Below are 27,414 nucleotides of genomic sequence, written 5' to 3' on the forward strand. Positions count from 1 at the left end.
ATCATCGGCTCAGAAGCAGGAGCCAAGGACAGAGCGCTGTTCGAGTCAGTGCCTTGTGAAGAAGGAAGAGGAATATGGGAATATGGATGAGACACTGGCTCAGGGAATTGGTGTGATAGTGATAATGTCATTCATGGTAGAATCTCATTTAACGAATTAACATAGAAAATAGGAACCCAAGTAAGACAATAAAATGTGAGGCTGGATGAACACAGCAGGCCAAGCAGCATCTCAGGAGCACAAAAGCTGACGTTTCGGGCCTAGACCCTTCATCAGAGAGGGGGATGGGGAGAGGGAACTGGAATAAATAGGGAGAGAGGGGGAGGCGGACCGAAGATGGAGAGTAAAGAAGATAGGTGGAGAGAGTGTAGGTGGGGAGGTAGGGAGGGGATAGGTCAGTCCAGGGAAGACGGACAGGTCAAGGAGGTGGGATGAGGTTAGTAGGTAGCGGGGGGTGCGGCTTGGGGTGGGAGGAAGGGATGGGTGAGAGGAAGAACCGGTTAGGGAGGCAGAGACAGGTTGGACTGGTTTTGGGATGCAGTGGGTGGGGGGGAAGAGCTGGGCTGGTTGTGTGGTGCAGTGGGGGGAGGGGACGAACTGGGCTGGTGGAGGGATGCAGTAGGGGAAGGGGAGATTTTGAAACTGGTGAAGTCCACATTGATACCATATGGCTGCAGGGTTCCCAGGCGGAATATGAGTTGCTGTTCCTGCAACCTTCGGGTGGCATCATTGTGGCAGTGCAGGAGGCCCATGATGGACATGTCATCAAGAGAATGGGAGGGGGAGTGGAAATGGTTTGCGACTGGGAGGTGCAGTTGTTTTTTGCGAACTGAGCGGAGGTGTTCTGCAAAGCAGTCCCCAAGCCTCCGCTTGGTTTCCCCAATGTAGAGGAAGCCGCACCGGGTACAGTGGATACCGGGTACATCTGCCAATGTGGTATACTGCATCCACTGTACCCGGTGCGGCTTCCTCTACATTGGGGAAACCAAGCGGAGGCTTGGGGACCGCTTTGCAGAACACCTCCGCTCAGTTCGCAAAAAACAACTGCACCTCCCAGTCGCAAACCATTTCCACTCCCCCTCCCATTCTCTTGATGACATGTCCATCATGGGCCTCCTGCACTGCCACAATGATGCCACCCGAAGGTTGCAGGAACAGCAACTCATATTCCGCCTGGGAACCCTGCAGCCATATGGTATCAATGTGGACTTCACCAGTTTCAAAATCTCCCCTTCCCCTACTGCATCCCTCCACCAGCCCAGTTCGTCCCCTCCCCCCACTGCACCACACAACCAGCCCAGCTCTTCCCCCCCACCCACTGCATCCCAAAACCAGTCCAACCTGTCTCTGTCTCCCTAACCGGTTCTTCCTCTCACCCATCCCTTCCTCCCACCCCAAGCCGCACCCCCCGCTACCTACTAACCTCATCCCACCTCCTTGACCTGTCCGTCTTCCCTGGACTGACCTATCCCCTCCCTACCTCCCCACCTACACTCTCTCCACCTATCTTCTTTACTCTCCATCTTCGGTCTGCCTCCCCCTCTCTCCCTATTTATTCCAGTTCCCTCTCCCCATCCCCCTCTCTGATGAAGGGTCTAGGCCCGAAACGTCAGCTTTTGTGCTCCTGAGATGCTGCTTGGCCTGCTGTGTTCATCCAGCCTCACATTTTATTATCTTGGAATCTCCAGCATCTGCAGTTCCCATTATCTCTGATACTATTTTAACCCAAGTAAGACACTCAGCTCTTAATGAATATTCCATTCATTGTGGTCACGGCCGATCATCCAACTCAATTGCTTTCCCCCAACTGGTATATCCAATTCCTTCTTGATATACAACATGCTGACCTTGACTGCTTTTGGAGGCAGTGAATTCCACTAACTCACTACTCTGGACTTGAAACTCATCTCAATAATAGTGACCACGAACCTATCATTGAATATTATAAAACACATCTGGTTCCTTCAGGAACGGAAATCTACCATCCTTAACTCGACGGACCTACATGTGATTCCAGACCCACAGCAATGAGATTGACTCTTAATTACTCCCTGAAGTGGCCCTGTACGTCACTCAGTTCAAGGGCACATTGCGATGGGCGAGAGATGCCTGCAAGCCACTGAAGAATTTTAATAAGGCACCTTTGTCCAAGGAGATATTCTGTGGGAGCCTTGAGAGTAACCACGTGAGCTGCACACTGCCAACTACTGAGTGTTAAGAAATGGCAGGGCTCAAGCTTGGGATCAGCCTGGCTCCCTGCATGGTCCAGACCCTGACTGGGCAGTCCACTCATTCTATGTATGTATTGTGACACTCCCAGTGCATTATCCCAAGCTCTGACAGTTTCTTATAATGAGTTTGTCAGTGCAGCGCTGACAGTTCCAGCCTCAGTAACACCTCAGATTCCCTTCTTATTGAAGCCGAGGAGGCCCACTTTGATGTTCTGTTTTCATTTTCACCAAGAACTCTCAAGGGATTCCCATCAGCTAGTTCCCTGGAGCGTCTGCGGACTTGTCACTGATAAACGTAGCAATATGACATTGCAGCTCATTTTTCTATAAGTTGATCCGTGCCACTGAGCCAGTGTCTCATGAAATGTTGACAGTGCTGTCTGTGGGAGATGGGCAAATCTTAGCAACTGACATTGCTTCTTTTTTTACTTGCCTCTCTGAAGGTTCTGCCTCGTCAGACTTGTGGCCTTTTCACACATACAATATTCTACAGCGAATACCCCGGAGGGCCCAGAGAACTGGATAAGATCATTAACGGAGGAGAGCTCTTCCTCACTGTTCTGCTTAACCCTGTGAGTACTTCCATTCCGAGTTCTTGCTGAGTGAAGGCCCAGTAATTGGCTGAATACAAGAGATCACCTCGATTTTCAGGGCTTCTGACTTCAGAAGAACCTTTCTGAAATAATATCAAAAGCTGATTTGTCATAAAAAGCTGATCTCCCATGAAAAGCTGATCAGGCTAGAGAGATCATGACAAATCCCTGTTTACTCCATGGATGTCCTTAAAGGAACGAAATCTGCCGTCCTTAAACACTTTGGTCCTTAGCATGACTCCACACCAATGTGCTTGACTATTAACAGGCCATTATGTTGCTGTTGAATCCACCTGAATCACTCTTTGAGACAATATTCTCCAGGTTATAACAACCCCTGCAGTTTTTACACAGCACAGATGACACAGAAACGGGCTATTTGATCCAGTATAATCACACTAACCTCCTCTCATCCCATCATCACAAGGATATCTTTGCCTTCCTCCTCTGTTTATATAGCTTCTCCTCAAATGCCCCTAATCACCACAAGCGTTTGTGAGTTCCACATTCTTACCACTCTCTGGAGATTTCCCTCGATTTCCTGATGAATTTATGACTGAATGCCAGTACAGATGGTTTCTCTTTGTACACTTCATCATAACTGTGCAGGAAACTGAATCTCTATCCAATCGCACCTCATCACTTAATATCCTCAGGCCTCTAACTGAGGGCTCCCATCACTGATACCATTCGCATAAACGTGGAGTAATTGTACAGCTTACCTGGTGTACCTGTATGTCCCTATTTGAAATGAAAGGTGAGTATGGATAAGTTAAACCTCAGTCTCGTACAGATGGAGTCAGGCAGCTTATTTTTACAAATCCCAAAAGAAGTAGGAGCCATTCAGCCCATCCAGTCTGCTCCACCATTCAAGCCTCGACTGCACTATCCCGCCTTTCCCCCCCCATAGCCCGTGATTCCTTTACTGGTTAAAAATCTGTCTATCTCAGCCCTGAATATACTTGATGATCCAGGCCAGACAGCCCTCTGTGGTAAAGAATTCCACAGATTCATTACCTTCTGAAAGATGAAATTCATCCTCATCTCTGTCTTAAATGTGTGACTCCATACTTTGGGATGGTGCCCCCTGGTTCCCCCTAAGGGGAAACAGCCCTGGCAAGCCCCTCAAGTATGCTGTATGTTTCAGTAGGTCACCTGTCATTCTTCGGAGGATTATCTTTGAGGATTATCAGCCATAATCACATTGAATAGTGGAGCAGACTCAATGGGCTGAATGGCCTACTTCTGCTCCTACGTCTGATGGTCTGAACTCCAATGGATACAGGCCCAGTCAGCCTACACAACCTTTTCTCATTGCATAGAAACACTTTTCTGGGCTGTCTCCAATGCCATTACGTCTTAGATCAGTGATTTACACTTTATTCCAGGTGTGGAAGTGGAGCATTTATATGAGGTTTGATTCACCATCAACTGACAGTTGGTGATTAAAATTGTGTTCGAACAGCAGATGGGGAGAGTTATATTGAGGTCTAAATTCAAAGCCATGACAGGCAGTGGCTTGCACCTTATTCCAATTACAGATGGAGAGACAAACTGTGAGATCTAATTCTGGTTCTCAAACAAACAGCCATCTCTGCAGCTACAGATGGAGCTGTGTCAAGTGGGAGCTAATTGTGGTGCCTGAACAGGAGGAAGATCGTTGCGTTGTGCCAAGTCCTACTCAGGCCTGGGAGTGGTGTTGGTAAGATGCAGAGCGAGGGCTAATTGCAAGTCCCCAATAGGCGCCTTAGATTCACACCCTTACACCTCAGACAGCCGGAGAAGTTTCCTCCAGACATACACCCCCTGGGAAAATTGGGAATTCTGCGACTTCCTTGCATATTGGCTGAAGTTCATGGGAAGTGTTGAGTTTTATCACTTGACCGTGAAATAATTCCCTGGCAGGAAAACAAACCGACTTCAGATTTGCCCACAGCTAAAAGCAAAGCATTGCAGATGCTGGAGATGTTATTTTAAAACAAAGCAGAAAGCGCTGGAAAACTCATCAGGGAGAGGGACAGAGTTAACACTCGCATAAACTGAGTCTGACATAACTCTGTGTGACCCCTATCTACAATTTGGAAGAAAAGTCATATTGAGCTCAAAACGTTAATGCTGTTTCACTTTGCTGAGCTTCTGTGGCACTTTCTGTTTTCTTGCAAATTTGCACAATTTTCACTTTTAAAAATTGATCTGTTTCACTAACAAGTTGCAAAGCTGTTTCTTTCAAATCTTCCTCGAAACAAAGATTTTGGTTTTCTAGATATCTGGCGGGAGCTACAATGATCCTGTTTGTTCATTCCCAGGGATCAATCTGTGATCAGCTAACCCTAAAATTGAGAGTGCTACCCAACTCTGGCAAACTCGTCAATGTCAAATACCATGTCTTTGTGTCTCGTTGGTCTCCAGTGATGGGATTCAGTTTGAATATAAGGCTTTCTGCTGAGCTACAGCGCAACATGGCTCTGCTTCCAGCTGCCTGCAGTGTGAAAAGTTCACGTTATTCACTCCTCGCCCCAATGGATGGGAATTACACCAGGCATCCGGAGATGGGCTGCCAGGCAGGGAAGTGAGAGGGAGCAAGAAACCATTGTGTTCAGACAGTGCCATATTTTGAGTTTAATATGACTTCTTCAGAACTGCAGATGGGCTCACATTGATTTCTGTCTGACTTGAAATGTTCCTCTCTCTCTGCTGAGTTTCTTCTACACTTCCATTTGATTTGATTTATTGTTGTCAAATGTACATTAGCACAAGTGAAGAGTTTTGTCTCGTGTGCGGTGCAGGCAGATCATAACATACAAAGATTATAGGGTGATTGAACAGAGTGAGAAATACAAATTCACAGCTGCAAGGAAGGTGCATAAAAAGCAAAATCAACATTAGATTTGAAATTTGAGAGATCCATTCCGAAGTTTAATGACAGCGGGGAGGAAGCTGCTCTTGAGCCTGTTGGTTCATGTGTTTAAGGTTTTAATTCTGCCCACTGGAGAACGTTGGAAGAGATTACAACCAGGATGGGCGGGGTCCTTAATGATGTTGGCTGCCTTTCTAACACAGCAAGAAATATAGATGGAGTCAGTGGATGGAAGATTGGCTTGCATGATGGACTGGGATGTGTTCACAACTTCTTGTAATTTCTTTCGGTCCTGGACAGAGCAGATGTCGTACTAAAGCATGATGCATTCAGATAGAATGCTTTCCAGCATTTATTTCACATCTGCAGCACTTTGCTTTTGGTTATGGGCAAATCTAAAATCAGTACTTGTTTTGCCAGAAATATATTTCATGGTCAAATGATAAAACACAACACTTGAAGTGAACTTCTCTAAACCAGCAAAGAAGTCACAGATTCCTGATATCAACTTCATCTTGGAAGTAAACATACCAATCACACACATGGCTTGCTGATGTGACTACTTTACTTGAGGATGATACACAGTGCACAGAACAACAGGCATGTCACCTTGCCAGTGCCTGGGAGGGTAAATGATTGCCCTTCTATCCCAGGCGCCAATTGAACCATTTAAGTGACTGAGTAAGAGCTTCTTCTGGATACTCCTGGCATTTTACTAATGCTGGATACATCCTCCACTAAATGAGGACTCCATGTGCTGAGTGCCAGAGGTTTCCCAATGGGATTTATGCCCAGCTATGGCACCCTTCGATCAGGGACCCCTGCCTCACTAAGTTCCCCTCCCTCCACCCTGAACAACCACCTTCCTCATCCTCTCTCTCTCTCTCTCTCTCTCACTCTCTCTCTGGGGTGGGGGTGGGGGCGGGGGATGGTTGCTGGTTCCTTTAGCCTTACTCTGCCTCTCCCTGTTCTGGAGGACAGCCCCTGTTACAATGCCCTCGTCTTCCAGGTGCAGCTCCATCAGTGGCCATCACTGCCAGTGGCGCCGTGGAGCTGCAGTTCTCTGATTGGCCAGGAACTCTTTTACAGGGATGGGAACTCCACTGCTGCCTGTTTGGCTTCAGGTCAATCAGACATTTGAAGAATGAAGACCTCTGTCTCACCACCCCCCCTCCCTTTCTGGCCCACTGTCAGGATTCCCATTGGTCTGTGATGTCTGGGGTGATTGTTAGGGGTGCTGGGCCTGCTAGCAGAGAAGATTAAAGGATGCAAGGCAGTAGATATAAAGACAATTTGCTGCCATGTTTAAGGGCATAGAACTCGGGCCAGTACAGGTATAAGATTAACTGTCAGAGATTTAGGACAGAGAGCAGGAGACACCGTTTTCACTCAGAGTTAGAAAGTAGTGAAATCCACTCTGAGCAGGAGCTGGTGATCTACTGAAGCTGACAACAGCCCAGACAGTGTGTTCCTGTTGGGTGTGAAGGGCAAGGCTGGTGGGTGTAGGGAATGCTGGATGACTTAAGAAATTGAGGCTCTGGTCAAAAATAAGGAGGAACCATCTGGCAGGTATAAAGATCTGGGATCCCTGGAGGAGTATAAAGGCAGTAAGAGTATCAGGCGGGAAGAAAGGGAACACGAGATAGCTTTGACAAATAAAGTTAAGGAGAATCCAAAGAGATTCTATAAGTACATGAAGGGCTCAAGAGTAATGAGTGAGAGAATAGAGCCCGTTATAGACCCATGTGGCCATCTATGTGTGGACCACTGGAGATGAGTGAGATACTAAATGAATATTTCTCGTCAGTAATTACTGTGGAGAAGGACACGAGGGCCTGGAGAACTTAAAGATGCCTTGAAAAGTGTTCATATTACAGAGGAGGAAGAGCTGGACATCTTAAAACGCGTAAAGGTGGATAAACCCTTGGGAACTCACCAGGTCTATCCCAGAATTTTGTGGGAAGCCTGGGAAGTGATGATTGGGCCCCTAGCTGAGATATTTGTATCACTGACAGCCACACGTGAGGTGCCGGAAGACTGGAGGTTGGCTAACGTAGTGCCTCTATTTAAGAAATTATTTAAGGAAAAGCCAGGGAACTGCAGACCAGTGAGCCTGACATCGGTGGTGGGCAAGTTGTTGGACGGAGTCCTGAGGATTTACATGTATTTGGAAAGGCAAGGACTGATTAGGGACAGTCAACATGACTTTGTGCAGGGGAAATTGTGTCTCACTAACTTGATTGAGTTTTTTGAAGACATGACAAAAAAGATTGATGAAGGCAGAGCAGTGAACGTTGTCTGAGTGGACATCAGTGAGTCGTTATCTCAGAGTATCATAGGACTTTGATCAGATGGACCGATGGGCTGTGGAGTGGGAAATGAAATTTAATTTAGATAAATGTGAGGTGCTGCATTTTAGAAAGGCAAATCAGGGCAGGACTTATATACTTAATGGTAAGCTTGACGAACAAAGAGACTTAGGAGTGCAGGTTCATAGTTCTTTGAAAGTGGTATCACAGGTAGTTGGGGTGGAGAAGAAGGTGTTTGGTATGCTTGCCTTTACTGGTCAGTGCTATGAGTGTAGGAATAGGGAGGTCATGTTGCAGCTTTGTAATACATTGGTTCGGCCACTTTTGGAATACTGCGTTCAATTCTGGTTTCCCTGCTACAGGAAAGATGTTGTTAAACTTGAAAGGGTTCAGGAAAGATTTACAGGGACGTTGCCAGGGTTGGAGAGTTTGTGCTATAGGGAGAAGATAAATAGCTGGGGCTGTTTTCCCTGGAGCGTCAGAGGCTGAGAGGTGACCCTATAGAGGTTTATAAAATCATGAGGGACATCCAGCCCAGAGCTGGATGACATAGGTTTAGGGTGAGAGGGAAAAGATATAAAAGGGACCTAAGGAGCAACTTTTTCGCACAGAGGGCAGTGCATATACAGAATGAGCTACCAGAGGAAATGGTGGATGTTGATATATTTATAACATTTAAAAGGCATCTGGATGGGCACATCAGTAGGAAGGGTTTACCAAGATATAGGCCAGTTAATGAGACTAGATTAATTTAGGATATCTGGTTGGCATGGATGAGTTAGACAGAAGGGTCAGTTTATGTGCTGTACAAAGCTATGACTCTATGAAGTTGCTGTGGTGTACCACAGAGTGAGTGAATGAAGCGGAGATTATTGGCTGAATATGGTAGAGCTGACTAAACCCAGCAGCAGACCCAAGTCAGTCAGTGGTCCTCCTGCTGGGTAGGCGACGGCCTAGTGGTATTATCGCTGCACTGTTCATCCAGAAACCCAGGTAATGTTCTGGGGACCTGGGTTTGAATCCCGCCACAGCAGATGGTGGAATTTGAATTCAATAAACATTGGAGTTAAGAGTCTAATGATGACCAAGAATCCATTGTCAATTGATGGAAAAACCCATCTGGTTCACTAATGTCCTTTAGGGAAGGAAACTGCCATCCTTACCTGGTCTGAGCTATAGGTGACTCCAGACCCACAGCAATGTGGTTGACTCTTAACCACCCTCTGGGCAATTAGGGATAGGCAAAAAATTCAGACTGAGCCAGCAAGAACCTCAACCTGTGAAGGAATAAATAAAACCAATGTGCTGGGATCTGGAGAGACATGTTGCTGGAGGTGTCTCCCCCTTGTGGTGGCTGTTACTGCTGCTTGGCAAGGAGAATGAGTGTCTCCACAATGACCAAGCTCCTTCAAAGAGGAAGGTTTTGGAATTGGGAGGCACCAGGTGGGCCCAGACAGGTTTCTCCTGGAGATTGGGGCATGGGGAAAACAGAGTTGTGGGACACCAGCGAAGGTCATGTCACGATGGAACTTGCGAGGAATAGAAGGGTTTGCTGAAGGCCGTGGTTCACCAATTAAAACCTTGATACGGACTATCCCTCATCTAAACCAATTTGACGTGTTCACCAGGAGCCGGCCAATGGGTCAAAACTCACCTTGGAGATGCAAAGCAGCCCTTACGCACAGCCTAAGGACATGGAATGGAATGTTTCGGACTGCGATGTGGGGAAATGCCATCACCCAGAGAATGGTGAGCCTGTGAGATTCTTACAGAAGGTGGTGGAGGCCAAAACATGAAATGTTATTCAAGGAGGAGTTAGATACAGCACTTAAGACTAACTGGATCAGAGGATCTGGAAAGAAAGCAGGAACAGGGGACTGAGATGGAGAATCAGCTATGATCATATTGAATGGTAGAGCAGGCTCGAAGGGCTTATTTCCTGTGTTTTCTACATTTCGTTGTGAGGCCAAGCTACTGACACTCTCACCACTGGGAAAACACCAGGCATGCCAACCCTCTTGGAATCTTTCTGTGCCAGCATTTCCATTCCACCTGGCCTTCCATTCCAAAAGATTTGATGGAATCTAGACTCTGCCTTCCCGATACAATGATTCAGTGTGGTGATGTTACCTTAAGTGCTGAGCATGGAACTTGTAGCAGATGCGGGCATCGCTTGCCTACTCCCCACATTTGCCCAGAACAGTCTGTGTTTGAAGGAAGCTGCCTTCCTGAACTGCTGCAGTCCTTAGGGTGTGTGGCCTTCCACACAGTGCTGTTAGGGAGGGAGTTCCAGGATTGTGATCCTGTGACAGCAAAGGAGCCAGATTTTTGTGGGTGTGTGTGTCTGTGTGTGTGTGTGTGTGTGTGTGTGTGTGTGTCTGTGTAGAACATAGAACATTACAGCACAGTACAGGCCCTTTGGCCCTCAAGGTTACACCGACCTGTGAAATGTGAAGCCCGTCTAACCTACACTATTCCGTTATCATCCATATGTTTATCCAATGACCGTTTAAATGCCCTTAAAGTTGGTGAGTCTACTACTGTTGCAGGCAGGGCATTCCACACCCTTACTACTCTCTGAGTGAAGAACCTACCTCTGACATCTGTCCTATATCTATCATCCCTCAACTTAAAGCTATGTCCCCACGTGCCAGCCATCTTCATCCGAGGAAAAAGGCTCTCACTCTCCACCCTGTCTAATCCTCTGATCATCTTGTATGTCTCTATTGAGTTGGCTCTGAACCTTCTTCTCTCAGATGAGTGTGTGTGTGTGTGTGTGTGTGTGTGTGTGTGTGTGTGTGTGTGTGTGTGTGTGTGTGTGTGTTTGTGTGTCTGTGTGTGTTTGTGTGTGTGTCTGTCTGTCTATCTGTCTGTGGCTCATATGGCACCTACCACCTCAGTTACCCAGTGAGTAAATACCCCCACACAGCCTCAAACGCAAACCCCAACCTGCCAAGGCTGAGATCCAGGTCCTGGGATGGCCTGGCCCAGAATGCAATCTGTAAATCAAATTACCAGGAAATTCCTGATAGTCCAGGAACCAGAAGGTGCTTGGGATTGTTGCAGTTTTCATCTGAGGAACAAGGCACTTAAGCACCATCAGCTGGAGTATTGTGTCTTTTTGTGGGCACCACATTTTAGGTGGGCCATGAACACACCGCAGAGGGTGCAGAAAACAATTTCCAAGAATAGTTCCAAAAATGAGGAACGCCAGTGATGAGGATAGGTTGAAGAGGTTGGGACTGTTCCTCCTGAGGAGGAGAAGACTGAGTGGAGATCTGAGAGAGGTTTATAACATCATGAGTGGGCTGGGCTGAGTAGATAGGGAGAAACTGATTCTCCATGTTACAGGAGCATGAATGAGAGGGCATTGATTAAAAGGGATGAAAAGAAGCACGGGTGACATGACAAAAGTCTTTTTCACCCAGCGAGTGGTTTGGGTCTGGAATGCACTGCCTGGAAATGTGGTGGAGGCAGGTTCAATTGAGGCATTCATGAGGGGCATTGGATGGTTATTTGAAAACAAATGATCCACGTGGACTTGCGGAAAAGGCAGGAGGTTGGCTCGAGATCGTGATGGCCAATCAACAGGTTGGTACAGAAACGAGGGGCTGAGTGGCCTCCTGTGATTCTAAAAACTGCTTCAGGAACCAGTCAGTCTACAGTCTGGTGAGAAACTACCGATACACTCCCTCAGTGTTTCATGTCGGGGGGAGATTTTCGGTTTGAGAACTATTAGGGTCAAGTGAAAGGTCAGCTGTCCATCTTTTGCTGGATCCTAAACCTAATCTGGTCTGACAGTCATATCTGTTAGTTGTGCCATCACTTGGAGAAAGAATCAAAAAGTGAAAGCGTTCAGCTCCTTTTCGCTCTCCCCAGCTGTCAGGTTCGATTTATTCCAATTTGGAATTCACACCCTGCTGCACTCTGAGGGATTTTGAGCTGTCAGTATAACCCTTTTTATAGGTTAAGCCATGTAACAGAAACTGAACACTGACCTCAGTACAACAAGGGAAAAAAGCTCAAAATTCCATATCCACACTGATCTAATAGAGGAGGATATAAAATACAATCTCAATGGTACAGCTCTCAGGGCACAATGGTATTGTCCTTATCTCTGAGCTAGGAAGCCTGGGTTCACTTGTGTCAGAGCTCTGTAATAACGTCTCTGAACAAGCTGATTTAAAAATTTCTGTAAAATCCTGCTCCACTTTGGCTGTCGATCGCAGAAGTTAGCTCCTTCTGAGCGAAAATGTGTTTCTTTGTGAATTCTAACTTATCCCTTTTGTAACGGGTCACTTGGTTTCGAGCTGTGGCTTGAGCTGAGACACCTATCGGGCTGAACTTCTAGCCCCTGCTGCGGCTGCGATGAGAGACCCTGTTTTGGGATGGGGTGAGGAGTACGGGTGATGGGTGATTTGGCAGCCCACTCCATCGGCACGCCAATTGCCACAGCTTGAATCTTCCCGGCCACCCCGACCTCTGAACGGAAAGATCCAGTTTCAAACCCCACCTGCTCCAGAGGTATATCATGACATCCCTGAAGTGGTTTGATTAGGAAAATATCTATATGGGGAACAAGCAACCAATAGTGTTGCAGTTTGCGGTGTGGGTTAGTAATCCAGGCTAATTCCCTGGAGTTCGGAATTCAAATCCCGTTGCAATTGATATTGAAATATGAAACAGTGCAATTAACCACAACTACCATCATTTGTTATAACTAGAAATACAATGCTGACTGGAAAACAACAGGACTGAACTCTGTCTAACGAGCCTATATCCTCTGGCGTTTGACAGTGAAAATCTCACCGATTGACTGTTCCAACCACTGCTTTCTATCCCCAGTGTGAAAATCTGGACTGGACTCATTGAATCAGAACCTGAAAGTACGGGCAAGTAATGACAGACCTGTCATTAATCAAGCTGTAAAGATATTCTCACTCCCCCAAAACTTTTTCAGGCTCAGGAATTTACCCAATTATTTCTTTGAATGGCATTGTTGAATCTATTTCCACCAGAGCACATTGTTTCGCTGCATTGAAAGAAATTCTCCCTATCTCCCCATTGCCAGTTCCTTTGTGAATTATCTCACATCTGTGTCCTGTGGTTTCCGACCCTCTCACCAATGCATACCATTTCTCTCCGTCTGCCCTTCACAAAATGGCTCATCGCTTTTAGTATGTCTGTTAAATTTCCTTTTAACTTAAGCACCCATGTCAGAAGGTAGGAGAAAACTCCTAGCTTCTTTAGTTTCTCTGCAAAATGCACACCTTCCATCTCTGGCATAATTAGATCAAAAGATAACAAAACAGCATCAGACCATTCAACCCATCTAGTTCACTAATGCCCTTCAGGAAGGGAAACTGCCGTCCTTACCTTGTCTGGCCCACATGTGACTCCAGACCCGCAGCAATGTGGTTGGCCTTCTGTAAAGTCTGAACAAGCCACTCAAATTAGGGATTGAGTAACAAATGCTGGTCTTACTTACATCTCAAGAAATAAAGTCCTGGCTTAGGTACTTCACATAAAGCTCAAGGTCTGCGTTATTTTTAGCTGCTTGTGGTGCAGTGGCAGTGCCTGTACCCTTGGACTGGGTGACCTGGGTTCAAGTCCCACCCACTCCAAAAGTGTGGAGTAACATCTCTGAACAGGTTTGTTAGAAAAATAAGTTACTAAAAGTATGAATTTTCTTTTAGTAGTTGCATCCATGCTGTTCAGTTGTTCTGTAATTGATTGTGTGTGTGATAACTCATTTATATTCATGGTGCTTGATTGTTTGAGCATGGGTCCATGTTTAGAGCACTGTAATCAAACACTACAGAGGCAGTTAAAAGCTGATTGTAAAAATGAGTACAGACATTTTGTGATCGCAGACATATTTGCGATAGCAAGTCTCAGCTGTGTAATGTCAGCTGTGTAATGCTCTGAGATATTATTAAGCATACAAAAACAACGATTGTCCCATTTCCAGTGGATAAGCTATTTGAATCGACTGTGGATGGGGGCCTCTCTGATTATATGGGAAGTAGAAAATTAATCATCTCCTTCCATCCATTTATTTTAGATTAGCATCTTCATGACACACCTGTCAAACTATGGCAATGATCGCCTGGGTCTTTACACCTTTAAGAATCTCGTCAGCTTTGCGCAGTGCTGGACAAACCTCAAACTACAGACTCTGCCACCTGTCCAGCTTGCACAGAAATATTTCCAACTATTTCCTGAGGAGAAGGACCCCCTCTGGCAGGTTGGTAATTGCTGCACTGAAACTGGGCAATGCCTCGAAGTCGTGTGGGAGTGAGAGAATGTTTTAATCTTGCCCACAAGCTCAAATTCACTTTGCAGCTTGTCTTTGTGCCAGTTTGCCTCAGTTGGTTCTCTCTCTGCTATCAAGTTGTTGGCACTGCGTTTGCGTCGCAGTACTCTGTGATCCCCTGTAACCCTATAGTCCTCAAAGGTCTCTTTCTTGCTCCATTCTGCTCACTTGCACAAACCTCAGTTTTAATCCCTCTCATCGTTGATGACAGTCTGAGGGGGTCTCTCTGCCCCTTACTCTCTTTCCTCCTTTTAAAAAAACCTCGTTAACACCTACCTCTTTCACCAAATTTTTGATCACCTGACCCAATGTTGCGTGCAATGAACACAGAGAATGCTAGAGAAACTCAACATCGAAAGAGAGAGAGACAGAATTGGCATTTCAAGTCTGATAAGACTCTTCCATACATGCTGAGTTTCCCGAGCATTCCCTGGGCTGGTTTCAACTTTCCCATAACTGCAGCATTTTGCTTTTATTACGCGCCTTGGTTTCCATTTTTTTTTGATAATGGCCCCATGAAGCACCTCAGGATGGTTTCCCCCATTAAAGGTGAATCAGTTGTTTGTCACTTTATAATCAGCTGTATGTGTCAGAGATGTTTGTTCCTCCTCAGGCCACTTTGCTGCTGGAATTGTGATCACAGTTCAATAGGAACATGGAAAATAGGAACAGGAGTAGGCCATTCAGCCCTTTGAACCACGCTCCCATTCAATATGGTCATGACTGATCATCCAACTCAGTGTCCTGTATGGAGCTGGAGGAACACAGTAGGCCAGGCAGCATTAGAGGAGCAGGAAAGTTGACGTTTAGGGTCTGGACCCTTCTTCAGAAAATGTCACACTAATGTCAGGGTCCAGACCTGAAACATCGGCTTTCCTGCTCCTCTGATGCTGCCTGGCCTGCTGTGTCCATCCAGCTCCACACTATGTTATCTCTGACTCCAGCACCTGTGGTTCTTACTATCTGTCAGTATCCTGTCCCTGTTTTCTCCTTTTACCCTTTGTTCCCTTTAGCTCTGAGAACTCTCTCTAACTCCTTCTTGAAAACATTCAATATGTTGGCCTCAGCTGCTTTCTATGGCACGGCCTCACCCACACTCTGGGTGAAGACATTTCTCCTCATCTAAGTGCTAAGTGGCGCTCCCCATATCCTGAGGCAGTGACCCCTGGTTCTGGACTCCCCGGTCATCGGGCACATCCTTCCTGACTTTATACTGACCAATCCTGTTTTGAGATGTTGCTATGAGATTCCACCCTCCGCCCCCATCTTCTAAAATCCAGTGAAAAGGGAGGATTCGCAAACATTGCTGCTACACGCACAAAAGTGCAGTTTTGTGAGATAATGATGTTTGTGTACCCAGTTGATTTTGCATGATGGAATTCCTCATGAGAGCTCACCACCATGGACAGGAATGCAATGCTGAAAGTTTGGGGTTCAGGTTTCAGCTCACCGAGCGAAACCCAGGGGAAAGGAGCTGCAGATTTACTTCTGTTCCATCACTGCGCGTTGCTCTTCACTCTGTCTTGCAGTAGCACTGTATGGGTTGCTGTGCACTCGTTTGTGAGCACCAGTGGCATACATGGTTACTTACATTCACATGTAACTTGAATTGTTATTCATAGAGTAAAAGCAGGAGATGTCAGTCGAAGTGATAATTACTACAGCTCATTATGCTTCTGTTCTCCTGCCCTCTGACCCTGGAAACTGCACTCGCTCTCTTCTCTTTCCAAACTCGGAATTCCCATTTCCCTCTCTCCAACTATGGCCACCCTCCCACTCCTTTTGCTGATGTCTACGTGGGAAGACGGTCAGCTTGAATTTTCTGAGCAGCAACATTGGATCTGGCTTTGGATTTCCAAACATCTTTACTTCTAAATTTCCAGGGGGTGGGTCTAGACTGCAGTGTAGCGAAAAGATTATTCGAAAAATGTCCTGCCTGCTTCTTTTCAGGATCCTTGCGAAGATAGGAGGCACAAGGATATCTGGTCAAAAGAAAAAACATGTGATAGACTTCCGAAACTTCTCATCATTGGACCTCAAAAGTCAGGTAAGGGTAGAAACCCCAAGGCCCAAGGTTTATTTATATTTTATCTTTTCTCTTTCATTCTTATATTATGGAGTATTACAATGTTGCTAAAAGTAGAGAGCTGTTGTTGAAGTATTTTGTCTTGCGCTTGTCAGGACACAATTGCAAGAATGCCAGATTTCAAAGGGGACAATAATTTATACTGCATGGGAGGTATGCTAATTGATTATTACAATTCCCCTTGCACCACACACCCACAATTGATAAAAGACAAGGACTGGACTGGTTACTAAAAGGTATATTAGGGTGGCACGATGGCTCAGTGGTGAGCACTGCTGCCTCACCGCGCCAGGGACCCGGGTTTGATTCTAGCCTCGGGCGACTATCTGTGTGGAGTTTGCACATTCTCCCTGTGTCTGCATGGGTTTCCTCCAGGTGATCTGGTTTCCTCCCATAGTCCAAAGACGTACAGGCTAGATGAATTGGCCATGATAAATTGTTCAGGGATGTGTAGATTAGGTGGGTTATAGGGGGAAGGTCCGGATGGGATGCTCTGAGGTTCGGTGTGGACTTGTTGGGCTGAAGGGCCTGTTTCCGCGCTGTAGGGATTCTATGATTCTACGATACTGCAGCACTTGACACTGACTGCCAATGCTCAGTCAGATCTCCTGTAGTCCCACACTCCCTTCCCAATATCATAACTGCATTGTGGTCCTCAGTGGGATCCATGAACTAAGAACTCATATAAACTTATCTGTAGCCCCTTTACATTTTCGGGTTTTTGCAATTTAAAAATAACCAACCTAGATTGTGTTTTAAACAAGATCAAACACTAGTTTGTTACATGACTGATGCTGCAAGTCACTTTGATGTAATTGGTGAAATTACTAGCTACCACATAGAGTCATAGGTATACAGTATGGAAACAGACCCTTCGGTCCAACCAGTCCATTACAATCATAATCCCAAACTAAACTCACCCCACCTGACCGTGCTTGGCCCAAATCCCTCCAAACATTTCTTATTCATTTACTTATCTAAATGTCTTTTTAATGTTGTAACTGTAGCCACATCCCCCACTTCCTCAGGAAGATCATTCCGCACATGAACATGTGCTTGCATGGGTTTCCTCTGGGTGCTCCGGGTTCCTCCCACAATCCGAAATGTGCAGGCTAAGTGGATTAGCCATGAGAATTGCAGGATCACAGAGATAGGGTTGGGCTGGGTGGGATACTCTTCGGAGGGCCAGTGTGAACGCGATGGGCCAAATGGCCTGCTTCCACACTCCAGGGGATCCTATGATTCTACTAATTCCACACCAATGTCAATTACATTGGAATCCTTGCAATATCCCTGCTATCTCCTTGGAATCACAGAATTGTTGCAGCACAGAAAGATGCCATTTTGCCCGACATGCCAACATTGGCTGTTCCAGTCAGCATCACTACCTGGTGCCAATCTCCTGCCTTTTCCCCCATACCTTGCACACTATTTTTATTAAAATAAGTACCTGGTGGATAGAGTTGTTAAGAAGGTGTATGGTGTGTTAGCTTTCATTAATTGAGGGAGTTCAAGAGCTGTGAAGTTATGCACCAGCTATACGAAAGCCTGGTTCGGCCACATCTGGAGTATGGTGTCCAGTTCTGATCGCCTCATTACAGGAAATATGCAGAAGCGTTGGAAAAGGCACAGAGGAAATTTACCTGGATGTCACCTGGAATGGAGGGAGCATCTTACGAGGAAAGGTTGAGAGAGCTGGTGCTTCTCTCTTTAGAACGACGAAGGATGAGAGGTGACTTGATAGAGGTGTGCAAATTGATCAGAGGTATAGATAGAGAGTGGACAGCCAGAGACTTTTACCTAGAATGGAGGCAGCTATTACGAGGGGGAATAGTTTTAAGTGAGTGGAGTTCGATGTAGGAGAGACGTCAGAGGTAGGTTCTTTACTCAGAGAATGGTCGGGGCGTGAAATGCATTGCTGGAGAGAGTAGTGGAGTCAGCCTCATTAGGGGCATTTAAGCGGCTATTAGATAGCCATATGGGTGACAGTATAAGGTAGGGGAAGGGCCTGTACAGTGCTGTACTGTTCCATGTTCTATGTTCTATGTTCTGTGTTCACTCAATGGCCTGATTTACAAGAATGTTTCCAGGGTAAGGAACTTCAGTTCTGAGGACAGTTTGAAGAAGTTGGGACAGTTTTCCCAGAAGAGAAAATGGCCCAGTGGACATCTGTTAGAAGTTTTCAAAGCCATTTGTGGATTGAATAGAGTGGGTAGGTAGAATCAGCTCCTAATCTGGAAAGGAGCAAGAATGAGAGGGCAGTGATTAAAAGAAGTAGGTGTGAGGTGAGGAAATCTCTTTCAGTCAGTGAGTAGCCAACGCCTGAAATGAACTTCCTGAAAATGTGGTGGAGGCAGGTTCATTGAGGCATTATTTTAATAGAAATAGCATGCTGGGATATGGGGAAAAGGTGGGAGATAATGACGCTTGTTTTGTGAGGGGTGCGGGAATGATGGGCTGAATGGCACTGCAACAATTCCATGATTCTGTGGTTCATTGAAAAGAAAATGGTGCCAGACTTTTCACTTCTGGGACAGCCCAGACCAATGTCCTGTCTCCGCTGCCTATAAAGAATGGCATCGTGCCATCTCAATCTGATTTCTCATCGGTTTGAATCAGCTGAGAAGAACTCTTCTTCATTTGGTTCAAACTGTCATCTGCTGCATTTCTTCAGAGGGGTCTCCCAGACAGCTGGGGCGGGCAGGGGTGGCCTGGTGTTTGAGCTGGGACTAAAAGATAGTGTCGAGTCCAGAACACGGGAATAGTCACTGAGTAATAGGGAAGCTCCCAGCTGGACTACTGACTGCTCAGCATCTGGGTGTCAGCCCTGGTTCCGTTCATCACACACTGGCCTCTGACTTACGATATTCTTGATTCAAGCCCAATCAGGGATTGAAGCACAAAGCTTCAGGCTGATGCTTCACTGAGGGAGTGCTGCATTGGCAGAGTTGCCACCTCTCAGATCGAATGGAGACAATATCTGCCTATCTGGCTGGATCTAAACACTAATCTACACAATTCTGAACACTACGGGCAATTTAGCATGGCCAATCCACCTAGCCTGCACATCTTTGGACTGTCGGAAAAAACCGGAGCACCCAGAGGAAACCCACGCAAACACGGGGAGAATGTGCAAACTCCGCACAGACAGTCGCCCGAGGCTGGAATCGAACCCGGGTCCCTGGCACTGCGAGGCAGCAGTGCTAACCACTGAGCCACCGTGCCATCTTCACAGCTGTGATTTGGGGTGGCATGGTTCTCAGTGGTTAGCACTGCAGCCTCGCAGTGCCAGGGACTTGGGTTTGATTCCAGTCTCGGGCGACTGTCTGTGCTGAGTTTGCACATTCTCCCCGCGTCTGCGTGGGTTTCTTCTGGGTGCTCCGGTTTTTTCCGACAGTCCAAAGATGTGCAGGTTAGGTGGTTTGGACATGCTAAATTGCCCATAGTGTTCAAGATGTGTGGGTTATAGGGGGATGGGTCTGGGTGGGATGCTTCAAGCGGCGGTGTGGACTTGTTGGGCCGAAGGGCCTGTTTCCACATTGTAGGGATGCTAATCTAATCTAAACATTCTATTTATTTGGGAGAAGAGTGGGAAAGTCCTCCCTGGTGACCTGGTCAATATTTATCCATTGAATAACGTTATGAAAAAAAGCAGACAAACTGATCATTGTGGGATCTTGCTGTGTCCAAGCTGGCTGCTGCATTTCTTACATTGCAGTTGTAATTAGACTTCGAAATGTGTTTCATTGGACATGGAACATTGAGATGTCCATTGATCGTGAAGGTGTTATACAAATGCAAGAGTTTATTTCAAAGCTGAAAATATATCCAGACCATTAGTTTGAGTACAAATGTTCGTGAAAAATGTTGACTCTGTTGTTGATTGTGTATTCAAACTGTTTCTTTTGGGTTGTAGTTGTTTTGTGTTGTGAATAAGAAATCACTGGATAAAATCCTAACGCATTCTTAATATTTGTTGGAAGATTTTGCCCAAATGCTTCTAGAATCAACTGACTACAGCTCCATCATTGCCACATCCAGTTTGTTAGCCAACTGTGTTCTCTCACCTCAAGCTGGGGAATTAAAGTGGGTGTATTAAACAAATGAAGGAGCTGAAAGGAGCCCAAAATAAGAATTGTTTAAGGAAATTAGGAAAAGCAAATATTTTATGACTGGGTGTATCCCTCAAACCCTTACTTTGTCAATCACAGCAAATAGTTTTATTTCTTTTTAGCACACAGTTATCAGCCTTCAAGTAAAATTTAGCTTGCTGCAAAATAGAAGAGTCAATTCCTGAGGTTTCCTTGTGGAATATTGTTACCTACTAAACCTAAGCAGAAAATAATAAAAATGCATCATCGGAAACACGGACAGTGGTCGATAGTAAGTTCCAGAGAGAGAGAGTGAACAGGGAAAAAGAAAGTCACACAGTTCCAAAGTCTTTAGAATCTTTGTTGTGTTAAATTTTAAACCTAAGGCCTCAGTCAGCTAATCTTGACTCAGCAGCAGAAGAAACCTGTTGATATTTTTGATGTTTTCCCAATTTGTTCTTTCACTGGGAGCTGTTTTCCGCGATGACGAGGAACATGTAGGGAGAAGTAGCTTTACAGGATTTTCTGCTGCGAAGCGTGTCACTGCTGCACAGTGCAGGTGTTGAAATACAGTTCATTGTGTGTTCCTGAGCCCAGCCTGACTGTCTTTCCAAGTTGGCAGGTGGGCCTCTCAGTTCCCAACCTGTAAAATGTTTTTTAAAATGTGGGCATTAAACAGGAGATAAGAATTATTTGATGGTGATTCAGTTGCCTAGTTTTGATGTCTTTGGATAAAAAGGGATTCCCAGTGCAGGCAGCTTTATTAATTCTGCATAAGTTTTATGAAACTTGACCCAATCTGTGATTGGGTGACAATTGCAGCCATTTTAGATATATGCTTCCTCCTTTTCAAAAACCATTTTAAACTGTGATAAGTCTTATGTATAACAATCGGACACTGGAAGTTTAAATTTGATAATTCATATTTACCAATACCATAACAGTGTGCTAAAGGGATGTAAAAATTACTTGAGACCAAGTGCTGAAATGCACAATAATTTTCAAAACATTGACAGGGTTACAGCTCACTCATTACAGTACAATCTGCATCTGAACAGATTCAGGTAGGTTTGCAAGAGAATAAAGAGAGCGTGGGTGGGAATGTCCCTACCTCTGAGCAAGGAAGCATGAGTAGAAATCCCACCTGCTCCAGAAGTGTGTCACAACATCTCTAAAAATACCTAAAGAGTGTATTGAACAGGGCAGTCCCCGATCCATGCTGCTGCTTGTGTAGAATATATTCTTGTAACTCAACTGGCCTCTTTGTCATCGTATATATGACACCAAGCGGCCATACTGTTCTTGTACTTACCAAACTGGTTTACATGAGGTGTGTTAAGTAACAATATAAAACCAGAAAGTGCTGGAGAAACTCTGTGGCTCTGGCAACATCTGTGGGGAGAGAAAGAGAGTTAACATTTTGAGTCTGACATGACTCTTTTTCAGAACTGAAAAGATCTGGAAAATGGTGCCTTTTACGCGATTGACAGAAATGGGAGGAGGAGTGAATGGAACAGATTGCAAGAATATCCAGACCATAATGATCACAGCTTTTGTCTTTTGCTTCGGGTGCTCTCACAATCTGTTCCACTCGCTCCTCCTCCCCCTCAAGAGCCTGAAGCCACAATTGTCCCAACTGCTTTCAATTCTAAAAGGGATTGCTACTGGACTTGAAACGTTAACTCTGTTTCTCTCCCCGCTGATGCTGCCAGACCTGCTGAGATTCTCCAGTATTCTCTGTTTTTATTTCAGGTTTCCAGTATCTGCAGCATTTTGCCTTTTGTTCAGGCATTACATAACACTGCTCTTGTCACACAAACTGAGGTGGTCTCACACGCACAGCAGAGTGAGCCACACTACTACTGACAAGTTCCCCTCCAAGCTGCTTAACATCTTGACCTGGAAATATATCTCCATTCCTTCACAGTTGCTGGGTCAAAATCCTGGAGAGATTCCTCCCTAAATGCCTTGTGAGTCAACCTAAAGCACAGGGCCAGCAGTGGTTCAAGAAAGTAGCTCACCATCGCTTTCACAAGGGCAACTGGAAATGGGCAGTAAATGCTGGCCCAGCCAGAGACCCACATGTCCCACAAGTGAACAGAAAAATGCAAGAACTGCACATGCAGGCTTTCCAGCAGTGATCGCCAGACGTCAAATTGAAGCAGGAATTTTAGATATGGCAAAAGAAAAATTTTTGATAGCCCAACACATGAAGCCCCATGATTACGCCCTGCTGAGCTCAGTGTGGCCTGGGAAATCAAACTGCTACACGTGGAACTTTAGATCTTTAGGAAAGCTTGATCTTTAGTTTGAAAAGTTGTCATCTTGCCATAATTGGGAGTGTTTCCCTAACTTGGCCAACTAACTGAAGCAGTACACAACTGAGCCATAGGGACAGGCACCAGCAGCTGGATTTCCCAACCAGGATCTGTGCGTGTAATTAACAAACGTCAAACCTAGACACCAGCTCCCTGGGAACATGTCCTCCTCCCTTTCCCAGCTGGCCTGTGGAATTCCAGCCTTCACAGATGTGAAAAACGACAGTCATGATGCCTTCATGGTGTTAGTATGTTGTGTTAATTTAAAGCCACCCAGTTGTAGCAATTGAACATGCCAGTAAGCGTTTAACCAAATATTCCAGTACCCATATAAATCAATAAGTGAACTCCTTTAAAATTGTATACTTTGCCCTCACTGGAACAAACATAGAAGAATCATACAATCCCTACAGTGTAGGGACAAGCCAATCAGCCCAACAAATCTACACTAACCTTCCAAAGAGCATCCCACCCCACTACCCTTGCCTTGTGATTAAATTAGATTAGATTTCCTACAGTTTGGAAACAGGCTGTTCGGCCCAACAAGTCCACACCACCCCTTGAAGCATTCCACCCAGACCCATCTCCCGATAACCCACACACCCCTAAACACTATGGGCAATTTAGCATGGCCAATTCACCCTAGCCTGCACATCTTTGGAATGTGGGAGGAAACCGGAGCACCTGGAGGAAACCCACAAAGACACGAGGAGAATGTGCAAACTCCGCACAGACAGTCACCCGAGGCTGGAATCGAACCCAGGTCCCTGGTGCTGTGAGGCTGCAGTGCCACCCACTGAGTGACTGTGCCGCCCGGTGTAAGCCCGCATTCCCCATGGCTAACACACCTAATCTGCACACCCCTGGACACTTTCCTATGGCCAATCCACCCAACTTGCACATCTTTGGAGTGTGGAAGGAAACCAGAGCACCCAGCCTATGCAGGTACAGGGGGAATGTGCGACCTCTACACAGGCAATCACCTGATGGTGGAATTGAACTCAGATCCCTGGTGCTGTGAGGCAGCAGTGCTAATGACTGCACCACCATTACATGTCATAGAATTCCTACAGAGTAGAAGCAGTCTATTAGGTCCATTGAGTCGACAACAGCCCTCTAAAGACCCAGTCCCTGAGACCTTGCATTTCCCATGGCTAATCCACCTAACCTATACATCTTTGGACTGTGAGAGGAAACCCATGTAGAAACAGGGACAACATGCAAAGTGCACCCAAGGCTGAGATTGAACCTGGGTCCCTGGTGCTCTGAGGCAGCAGCGATAACCACTGTGCCGCCACAAGTTCTTGTGAGACATGTTTTAATCATTTAATTTGAATGCATTGGAAATCAGAAAGTGCATTGGGATAATAGAACAGAGCAGAGAATACACTGTTACAGCTGCAGAGAAGGTGCACAAAGTGCGGGACCAACATTAAATCTAAAATTTGAGAGGTCCGTTCAGAAGTCTAATAGCAGCAGGGAAGAAGCTGTTCTTGAATCTGTTGGTATGTGTGTTTAAGCTTTTGTATCTTGTACTAAATGGAGGAGTTGGAAGAGATTGTAACCGGGATGGGGGGGGGTGGTCTTTAATGATGTTGAATCAGCAGGAAGTGTAGGTTGAGTCAAATAATGGAAGGTTGGCTTGTGTGAAGGACACAGCTCTCTGTTGTTTCTTACAGTCCTGGACAGAGCAGTTGTGACCTTCTTCGTTTGGTTTCAGTAACTTAGACTTATAGCAATTGGAAGGCTTTTATGCAGAGAGACACACATGCAACCTGCATTCCAAAGGTAACTCCCTGTATTATTCACACCCACAAGCTGTTTAGCTGCCCAGGGACCAATCAGAGAGTTGCCACCAGGCCGATGATGTTTGGCATTTGTAATTAGACGTAAGTGCAGAAACCAATCATTTACTTGTGGCCAGCGAAATTTCACTGTGAACATATTCTGGTGCCATGCCATTAACAAAATCTTCCCCCACTGCTGGAACAATACAGCCGTGTAAACACTGAGCACAATGAGTTTCAATAATTTATTTTTACACGTACAGCAACACCCTCCACAATCCTTAGCTTTAAAACAGTCTTTCTTCCATTCTTAGTCCATAACCAAAAATACAGAAAGTAAACTGATACTGTCTGGACATGAGCAAAAGGCAAAGAATGCAGATGCTGAAATTTGAAGGAGAAAAGAATGCAGCAAACACTCAAGAGATCAGGGAGGGAGCAGAAGGGTTCAAGTTTCAGCTCTGAACGCTTGGCGTTTAGGCAGCAGTAGACAGCTAGCTTGTAACACCCAGTTTGATGAAAATGAGATGTGGGTGGTCATCAATTTATACAATTGAATAATTTGCTTGGATCAGGAGCAGCAATTGGACATGGGAATCCTGCTTTGAATTACAAATGCTGCTTGCAAAATTCTGTTTGCAGAAAATCTGCTCCATAATATTATGTCAGTAACAGCTGACACTCTCTCCCCAGGTACCACAGCTCTCTATCTATTCCTCACTATGCACCCGGATGTCACCAGCAATTCTCCAAACCCTGACAGCTTTGAGGAGTTGCAGTTCTTTAATGGACCGAACTATCATAAGGGCATTGACTGGTAAGGGAGCGATCAAAACTGGATGTTGGAAATCTGAAATAAGAAGAGAAAATGCAGATCTGATGGCCTCTGTAAAGAGAGAGAAATAGGGTTAATGTTTTGAAGCTGATCTCTTCTTCAGGATGAAGTTGGGGAATGATGGTTTTTATGCTGCTGACTGTGGGGGAGGAGAAGTGTGTAGAGCAGGTGGTACCCAGATCAAAACACAAAGGGAGTGCTGATGGTGGTCTGGGAGATGTAAAATAGGTGGAAACATTAGATGTGATAAGGAGAAAATCAGCCCACTGTGCTGAGAGCAGATCTACTTGGGCACAAGCAAGACAAGGCTAGTGCGAGACAAGGGAGAAGGGGATTGAAATCGCATTCAGTCATGCTCTGAAGTTGTTACACAGCATGTTGAGGTCTAGCAGTCCTGGGGTGGTCTGGTGGCTCAGTGGTTAGCCCTGCTTCCCTCACAGCACTAGTGACCTGGGTTTGATTCCAGCCGCAGATGACTGGCTGTGTGGAGTTTCCACATTCTGCTTGTGTCTGCGCAGGTTTCCTTTGGGTGCTCCGGTTTCCTCTCACAGTCCAGGTTGATTGGCCTTGAGGAAAATGCAGGGTTACAGAGATATGTTGGGATGCTCTACATTGGTTGGTATGGACTCATTGGGCCAAATGGCCTGCTTCTACACCATAGGGATTCTATGAGAAGCCGTAAGATGTCTTAACAGGAAATGGGATTTTTTTGGTTGTTTTCCATCCATAACATTACTTATTCATACTGTATTCATGAACTATGTATAAGCCCTTACAAAAGTCCAAAAACAGTTTTGTACAGACTTTGCAGAGAAAACAAAACAACACAACACAACAGAATTTAAAATCCTCAGACCTTCCATGCAGTTAAAAAAGGGCATTTTTTCATTCACGCTTGTTTTTATTTGAAAAATGTACTTTATTCATAAAAAAATCTCTTTGTGCATGTACATTATCACATTGTACAGTTACATAACAAGTAAATCAACAAAATATTAGGCTTTAACTCTATCCAAAAAACAAATGATCTCTCTTACACATACAATACTAATATTTACATATATTTGAGGCACTGGGAAAGTCTGATAACTGAATGGACCCCCATTTACCTTCAGGAGGGGAACCTCAGACAGTGCTCTTTCCCCACTGCACCTTGGCAGTAGCTGCACTGAGCTTTAGCATGTCCCACAGCATGTAGTCCTGGACCTTAAAATGTGCCAGTCTGCAACCCTCGATTGGGGTCAACTCATTGTTCTGGAAGACCAACAAGATCCGGGCAGACCAAAGAGTGTCCTTCACCGAGTTGATGGTGCTCCAGGTGCAGTAGATGTTTGTCTCAATCTGCATCCCTGGGAACAGACCATAGAGCACACAGTCCTGTGTCATGGAGCTGCTCGGGGTGAACCACTGCATCTTCCTCCCTTCCTTTGCAAAGGCATGTTCCAGAAGGAGATCTTTTTAAATTCAAAAATATACTTTATTCATACAAATTACTTTGTATACGTACATCAACACAAAAGGAGTTTGATTCTGCACAGTTGCATATCAAGTGAACGCAAAACATTGAAGCTTGACTATCCACAAAACCAAAGACCGCTCTTACACCTACAATACTACTATTTGCATAAATTTAACATACAAGGAGAGTCTAATAACCGATTAAACCCCATTTACCTTCAGCGGAAAGACCTCAGACAGTGATCTTTCCCCACTGTGCCTTGGCAGTAGCTGCAGTGGCCATCAGCAGCAGAACAAGCTTGACCAAATGGTCAATTCCTTCCTTTGCCTTTGCAGTGGTTTCTGGGCTTTATATCCAACTGCTTTCGACTAAGAACTGTCCAGATATATTCTTTCAAATTTATTTTTCTGAGGGATCTGGGTGTTACTAGCAAGGAGGCATTAGTTTCTCTTGAGCTGAATGCCTTGCCTAACCATTTAAGAGTCAACCACATTGCTGTGGGCCTGGAGTCATAGAATCATAGAATCCCTAC

At 45.5% G+C, this 27,414-nt stretch overlaps 1 protein-coding gene across 2 annotated transcripts in view; it reads left to right on the forward strand.

Moving 5' to 3' along the window:
- Nucleotides 1–27,414, forward strand: part of ndst1b (N-deacetylase/N-sulfotransferase (heparan glucosaminyl) 1b) — a 91,072-nt gene that overhangs the window by 39,339 nt on the left and 24,319 nt on the right. For both annotated transcript variants that reach the window (XM_048543806.2, XM_048543798.2), the window contains 4 exons: nt 2,675–2,803; nt 14,055–14,237; nt 16,257–16,353; nt 25,282–25,405. In XM_048543806.2, the coding sequence (XP_048399763.2) occupies nt 2,675–2,803; nt 14,055–14,237; nt 16,257–16,353; nt 25,282–25,405 (533 nt within the window). The remainder of the gene's footprint in view (nt 1–2,674; nt 2,804–14,054; nt 14,238–16,256; nt 16,354–25,281; nt 25,406–27,414) is intronic.

Source organism: Stegostoma tigrinum, chromosome 13, assembly GCF_030684315.1.
Source record: "Stegostoma tigrinum isolate sSteTig4 chromosome 13, sSteTig4.hap1, whole genome shotgun sequence".
Classification (NCBI taxonomy): Eukaryota; Metazoa; Chordata; class Chondrichthyes; order Orectolobiformes; family Stegostomatidae; genus Stegostoma; species Stegostoma tigrinum.